At 43.3% G+C, this 8,141-nt stretch overlaps 1 protein-coding gene across 1 annotated transcript in view; it reads right to left on the reverse strand.

Annotated features, from left to right (window-relative positions):
• Positions 1–1,518, reverse strand: part of marchf1 (membrane-associated ring finger (C3HC4) 1) — a 31,296-nt gene extending 29,778 nt beyond the window's left edge. The window contains exon 1 of the mRNA XM_023799356.2: positions 1,397–1,518. Coding sequence (XP_023655124.2) covers positions 1,397–1,489 — 93 coding nt within the window. The 5' untranslated portion in view covers positions 1,490–1,518. The remainder of the gene's footprint in view (positions 1–1,396) is intronic.
• Between the last annotated feature and the right edge of the window lie 6,623 nt (positions 1,519–8,141).

The raw sequence follows: 8,141 nt of genomic DNA on the forward strand, positions 1-8,141 counted from the left end.
CCAGAGCAGATTTGGGATTCAAACCCCATCCGAGACCCATCATCAGCGCTACGTACTGAGCTGCTGCACCACCTGCCCCGCTTCTTCCGACGATTTTATTCCTCCTTGGCAGCTACTGACAAAACTGTAGACCATCTGCATTCCTGACAGAATTGGCTCAACAGTATAAGAGAAATACAATTCTGCAAAGCGTCCACATTAAGATAAGGAGATTTTTTTTTTTTCCTTCTTGAAGAATAGCTACGTGTTGCCTTTTCAGTCCATTTACGTGCGGCTTTAGGCAAGCAACAGGCACGCCACGAGCGGCATTCAGCTCAGGTGTTATTTAGTGCTTAACGCATTCCAGTCTCACGAAGAGAAGCTGCGAGAAGTAGGGTTAGGCCACCTGGTCTTAAGTCGTTAATACCAGATAAACTGGAATAAAATCCTTTTCACCCATCTGTTCCTGACACGCAACCAAATTGCCGAAGACTCTGCCCCCCCCCCCCTTACAGATCGAAAACTTGAAAACATTTGCAAGTGGGTCAGCATTTAAAAAAAAAAAAAACACAGCAAATTCTGCACTATCTGCTATAGTTGTTGGTAGAGGACAAAAAGTGCATAAAAAATGAGAAATCAATTTCCCTGCATGGAAGCCAAATGCTGAAAACAACACCTTAGAGTTAGAGGGAGAGAGAGGGTTGCGTACGAGTGATGTAATGCTCCTTGGAGGTACCCCATGAAGTGATCTCCCGTGTTCTGTGATCTGTGCCTTGAAGACGGGTAACCTGCCGTCATTCTGATGATCTGGTGGAAGACAAGTCACCCAGGGGGAACTAGAAAGGTGAGGAAGCAGGGAGCTCAGGGAGGGAGGCAAACTGCGGGCATCTCCCCGACAAATTGCCGTGGAAACGATCAGTCCTAACAGTTGAGCAAGTTTTTTTGCCCCGAGGTCACGGAAGCCGAGGACCAAAGGACCGGCCCAGCAGACGCCTGATTACCGACAAGTGATAAAAGCAGATGCAGTTTTGCCCTTACTTTGACTTGACATATCCGGCTATTATTTTCCACAGAATGCAGAACACCGTGGAAAGGATGGTCCTAGCCGGGGGGCCATAGTTTGTGAGATAACTGGGCTCAATATACATGCAGGTCACCCCACAGCAGTCATGGAGCTGACCACTAAAGCACAAATCAGAAGCAAGCTCGATTAATATTCAGATTTTTATAAATTACACCATACACAACCCCAAGTGAAAATACTGCACTGAAAGTTTAATCCCTGGAAAGTATGGCTCTTATACTACCAGAGAGGTCTAAGGTTTAAAGTAAAAATAATTACATGCCAGTGTGAAATTATATTTTTAACCGGTCATCTGTCAAAGGAGCAATACAGGCCAGGTAGATCAGCGCTCACCTCATCTTTATTTCTGTCCTTGCTTTTGCCGGAGTTTCTCCCATTGCTTGCCGTCTCCTTGGCCGGGACCACGGAGATCTGGTGGACGGGCATCGTACGGTGAGGTGGGGGAGGGGTGGGGGCAGGGCAGGGGGGGGGGGGTGGTCGTCGCGTTCTTTCCTTCAGTCGGCCCCGGCGGCGCGTGCGTCCGCGCGCTCACGTCGTCGCCTTAGCATCGCCTGCATTTCAGCTACGGAGAGACGAAAACAGAAACAGCCGGCAAATAAGTAAATAGCAGAATGTGAGAAGCTGCTGACAAGGCTCTTACACATTTATTTTTTTATTTTTTTTTTTTGGGGGGGGGGGGGGGGGGGTTGTTAAATAAATAACTCTGCTGCAGTCATCCAAAAGATAACGACAGGCCAGACACACGGGGTCGGATATATTCATGTGGAAAACACACTTAAAACTCTGCCACCGCTGCTCTCTCGGGAGGACGTCTGGTTCCTCCGGCCTCTAATGACTGTCATGGCAACCGGACAAACCTCGGGGATTGGCAGGTCTTCGTTATTAGCCGCTATCGTTAGCGCTCCGACGGCCGAATTTGGAGTCTTGAGACGCCGACGCTGCGGGTGAGCAGTAAGGTCTGCAGGCTCAGGACCTATTTTAGACCCAAATCCCATCCTTCTCGGAGAGCACAGGCAGACCGCTGGGCTGCACAGGCCTCTAATCTGCTTAGATCAAAAGGATGTTCTCGCACTGCGGACACCTCCAGGGCCACAGCCAACCAGCGCGGGGCATCCTTGACCAATGGACATCTCACGCTCATGAATATGCATACATACTCATGTATATTAAATACCACTGAGGGGACGGGGCTGGTGGACCTGTTTATTAATGTTACAGATTTGACTATAAATTACACTGCGCCTACAAGGCATGCCATGATGTAATAGAATGCAGCGTTTCCACAAGACGATACATATATGACAAGCATGCCAGAAATTCACTGTAATAGTCCATAGCCATAATTATTGCTTAAAAAAAACAGACTGCAGTGCTTATAAATTAATCAACTGGAAAAAAACATGTTGAAACAAAAAGGAATTAGCCAGTCGTTATCGGTTATGTTGTTAAGATGAAACGGTTACCTAAGAAAGCCTTTTAATCACTTGCTAATCTGGCTGGATATTTTGGCAGGTAGCTGGAATCTTCTAGCAGTGTTTGTGCAGGATCCTTCGGAAAGGCCGAGAACAGGTGACTGGGGAACCAGAACTTCTAACCCTGTCCATGGTGTGTGTGTGTGTGTGTGTGTGTGTGTGTGTGTGTGTGTGTGTGTGTACCCTGCGAAGGGCTGTCATTTGCTCCAGAGTGTTTCCATACCTTACGCCCTGCACTTCCCAAAAAAGACTTCAGGCTTACAGCAACACTGAACTGCACAAATACGGAAGTTGCATGCATGGACGGACGGAGTTCTGCCTGGTGAATCTGGGTACCTTCAGCAGAGAAGCATCAAGCAGCTGCATAGTAGCTTATCAAGGACCCCTTGGGCTGGTACTTTAGCACCACAGAAACATGATCCAGTGCCATATCGAGAGAAGATGTGCAAATGCACGACACCCACGAAGGGCTCACTTACAACATCTATAACATCTGTGAATGACTGTCCACAGTCATTAAATGAGGGTGAGCAGATAATCCATGTCAGGGAGGACACTGAGCTGGGACAGGATTTGTAAACTAGTGTTTCCATTAGAAGGACCTGGATTCCACTTAAGCACCGAGTTCTTGCTGCGTGCTGATTGGTCAGTCTCCTATAATCATACATGTGCCAATAATGTTAATGTGAAACAGCTGGATGAGTCTTTCAATCAAGGAAACAAACCAGTTAAAGTGCAAGAAGAACTGAGCTATTTAGCCAAACACAGGAGCCTTTCAGATTGAAAGTAGTTTGTAAAACCTGAAGCAGATCAAAGTATCCTCCCTGACATGGATTGTCTGGTCGCCCTACACTAAATGTTTAATCTTTGAGAGTTTTTTGGTGGGCATCTGGACATATTATGAGAGGACCCGGGGCATTGAAGACCATAATAGTGGTAAAGGAGGAAGATGATGATTGGCAGGCAACAAGTTGGATGAGGAACCTGGAGAGCGAGACAGGAGGAACATTCTGGAAGCATACTATCTGTATGGATACTATATGTCAAAGGCATGCGGCATATTGTGCAGCTGAGTTCAGTTATAAAACTCTCAGATGAATGTACAGAACAAACCGAGCTTATTCATCAGCAGTCAGTATAAACTCTTTCACTATATTTCCAATGATATAAGACCTTGACATGTGTCTGTATATTCCTCTCTTCAACCAGCTGTCCTTCATGTTTTCTTGAGCCCAAACAGCTCTCTTCTTTTCCTTCCATCCCCCACTCATCTCCACTTCCATCCTCAAATATAGTCTCTATTCCTTCTGCCAATTCAGTTTGTCATTAATCTCCGTCCACTCAGATCTAGTCTTGCATTATTCCAGAGAGCATCGCTAAACCATGTCTTCTGTTCTACATGTGATCATTCTTGACCGGATGTAATTGATTTAAAAAAAACACTCCAAAATGACATTTTAAATACATAGCAGGTAGCATAGCGGTTAGGAAAATGGACCCAAGGTTCTTGTAGGGGTTCTTCAGCAATTTCTCTATGCCTCGATCAAAATATGTGATTTTGTTTAAAAAGCTACTTGGAATATAAGGATCAGTCATGTCGCTATTTCCATCTAGTTAAACGGACAGGAAATTGTTAAAAAGCAATTTCCCAGTGCAGGAAAGTTCTTCTGAAGAGACAGAGAATTTTAAAATAAGATCTGTACGTACTGAAGTGCAGGGTTACCGGCAAAACTGGGAAAAACAGTAGAGCATTTGTACTTTGGAAACCTCCGTCAGTGCAAACAGACAGCTGTCCGCCATGGACGAAGACCAAATTCATCAAGTGCTGGACTGAGATGATTCCAGATCTGCAGTCTGGCCTAAAAAGACCATCTCTGTTTGCCTGCCCGCCCCCTTTCCCCCTCCCCACAACCCCCACAGGACTGGGTGAATAATCTTAAGTAATCACAGACTGGTGGTAATCACAGACTGGTGGTAAAATACTTGTATGAACCAATGGATTAACCAAGCCAATGTACGATTCCTTTTAATTGTTTTTATTAATCCACACACAGATTCATGCTTTCAAACCGACGTGCAGCGCCCTCCATCCGCAGCCTACAATTAACTACAAAGGTACAGGTTACAGCAATGCTAATACACTCGTTAGCCGGATATTATCGGAACGGTATTTAATTATGACCAACGCGATTAAACAGTACTTAAAAACAGTGGCCTCTGTACATAATTTAGGCCCCTTATTTATGCAGTAACGGGATGAATTACAGATCGCTGGCGCCTCCTGAAGCTCACACTGTTTTCCGTTGAAACACGTAATTGTTATAAAAAGACGAGCACCCGTATGTCGATGTTTGTCTCCATTCATCAGGCAACGTGCTGATTTCCTCTCGGTTAAACACGCATAAATACGCAGACACACAGTATGTGTGTGTGTCTATAGTCACCTGGTGTCTAATTGCCGATAGATTGATTCTGTGTGTATAATATATATATATATATATAATTATACACACACACACAGACACACATAGCCGGCATAGTCTTTGTTATAAAAAAGAAACACGCTGTCAGACAACCCATTAAAGAAAACCCCCTCTTCACAAATCCATTTATCTCTCCATAAATGTTTTGAGGATCAGTGGTGCAGTTTTACAGGTGTGATTGATTATGACATCGCGGTTCAGTGTCTAAATACACTGGCGGCCAATTCCCCAAACGATCCTGCGGTTTCACACCGACGCTGCTCCCAGCCTTAAAAGCCAGCGGTTATTTATTTATTTATTTATTTATTTAACCGCATGTATTTTCCATCACATTGCACATCGTGTCAGTCTTATAATGAATGTACAACAATGCAACCAGGGCAAACAAAATTAATACCCTTAAAACCGCGGACGGGCTTCAGTCAGTGGAACTTTCACAGCGCTAAAGATAATTATAAGAATTTACAACGAGGAGGACAACACCGAAGGAACCCTTTGCGGTTAAATTAGGCACATTAATAAAACATAAGATTAAATTTATTTAGGCTAATCCGTTGGCGCGGCAATTTGCTCTTTTAATATTTAAAGGTATACCATTCATACAAGCATTATTTAAGGCTCTTATTGTAGCATTAAATCAGGAAAAACTAGCCGTTTACTACTGAAAATTTTCTCCTTCATAGATACACTCATGTATACGTTATAATTATATTTACTATGCTAATTCCAAATAAAGCTTTCACTGAACAGCAAAAAAAACAACATTTTCACGAAGCAGCAGCATTCTAGCGTTGTTGCTCCTTTTTAAATTATACTGTTGGTCCTATTTATTGACTTCCAGTTGGCTCAGGTAGTAAAAGCATTCATCTTGAGCAGGATCCTGTCACTAACCCAATTCATCTGCTGGCTGAGACAGGAAACTCCTCAGCCAGGCAACATTCTTAGCATTGCTCCACTCAAGAAGGGAGCGTTTAAAAATCGGCCTGGGTTTTACAGCTGTGCCCCCTCCCCCCTCAAATTAGTGCCCGGAGAGGATGAACCACATGTCCAGCTGTTGGCCTGTCGCTGGCTGACTTTCCCGCACGGCATTATGGGACTTGTGGTTTAATAACAGCACCGGTACTCGCCCCTTGATATGCGTAAGGCGTCAGACGGCTGGATGAAGACAGGAGATTAAACCCCCCCTCCCAGCCCCCAAAAGCAACTACTTCATCTCACCACTAAACTTATAATGTATGCCATGATTTGCTAGACTGTTAGCTGTTGAATAATCAATACTGCAGCTGAAGATTTTAAACCCAAACAAACACTGCTGCCAGGCAACGGATCGTATTTACTCAACTACGCAAACTGCTGTGGTTCGGGAAATGTTTACGGTCCAGCAATCTCCTCACTTTGATATTCAAAATATAAAATATGCACATTTACTGTGAAATTTATTATAGGAACTAATATGTTGAGAGGAAGAAAAAAACGAAAGCTAAACTTTTCTGTGGTTATGTTTGTGCATGTCATCTGATAGTACCGGTATTAATTTAGCGGCTTCCCAAATATTTACATTCAGCTTTATGTAACTGACAGGTGGATGAAATGACAAAACATTGAGGATATGCCATCTAATGTTACTAAAACTTATACAAACTATTACATTTTATTCAAGGTATATTCTTCATCAGTGCAGATCTTTATTTTGGTATTCCAGTTCATCTCCTGCAGGCACTCTTATAAATACTCATTTTCTCAGTAGAAAGGAATGCAAACAGAATTACTGAACCACATGACGAAATGCGTCCTGGTGCAAAATAATCTAATTTTCAAAAACTAAAGAACCCCAGTGTTAGTAGCTTGGTTAATTCAACACATATTTGATCAACTATTTACAGGGTTATATGTAAAGAGCAGACAAAAAATATATCTGACCACTAGTGATGGGGCAAATGTCTATTTTCTTATATCTAGCATTGAAATACCACAGGTCTGTTTTACAATTTGGTTTCCTTTGTGGGTATTTCTGTTGCCATGGACATAAATTTATACTATACGTCTGTTACTAGTCTGCAAGGAGACAACACAAACACACGCACCCTTTTGACCCCCATTTTATTACTCTGTGGCAGAAATTTCTCAAATTTTTTTTTTACAGCTCAGCACCAGACTCAGAAACAGATTTATGTTTCAGATGGTAGTTTAATCTGATCTGTAGAAAAACATCAAAACAAATCCCCTTGTTGAATGCTAAGGTGACGGACGCCAGGATTGTACTTGAATGAAGCAGTCAGTTGGCCACGTTTTCACGCATTAACTCAAACTGCCTACTTTAAAGTCAAGTCCACAAAAAAAGGAAAAAGAAATGTGATACAAGTCAGCAGTGTCCTTGGACATAGCAAGCAACTGGGAATTCACACATGGAATATGGAGAGATGTAGCAATGTGAAATGAAAATGAGTTGAAACGTATCAATATATATATTAGACATATCAAGATGATAAATGGATGGATGGATGACAGATGGATGATGGCAGAGATGGATGATGGATGACAGATGAATGGATGACAGACGGATGGATGGCAGAGATGGATGGATGGGCGAATGACGGACGGATGGATGGATGGCAGAGATGGATGGATGAAAGAGAGATGGCTGGACGGATGGATGGATGAAAGAGATGGCTGGACGGATGGATGGATGAAAGAGAGATGGCTGGATGGATGGACGGATGAAAGAGAGATGGATGGATGACATGGATGGATGGACGGATGAAAGAGATGGATGGATGACGGATGGATGGATGGATGACATGGATGGATGAAAGAGAGATGGATGGATGACATGGATGGATGGACGGATGAAAGAGATGGATGGATGACGGATGGATGAAAGAGATGGATGGATGACATGGATGGATGGATGACATGGATGATGGATGAAAGAGAGACATGGATGGATGGATGAAAGAGAGACATGGATGGATGGATGGATGAAAGAGAGACATGGATGGATGGATGAAAGAGAGACATGGATGGATGGATGGATGAAAGAGAGACATGGATGGATGGATGGATGAAAGAAAGACATGGATGGGATAGATAGATAGACAGACAGATAGATAGACAGACAGATAG

Source organism: Paramormyrops kingsleyae, chromosome 25 (genome assembly GCF_048594095.1).
Source record: "Paramormyrops kingsleyae isolate MSU_618 chromosome 25, PKINGS_0.4, whole genome shotgun sequence".
NCBI classification, from domain to species: domain Eukaryota; kingdom Metazoa; phylum Chordata; class Actinopteri; order Osteoglossiformes; family Mormyridae; genus Paramormyrops; species Paramormyrops kingsleyae.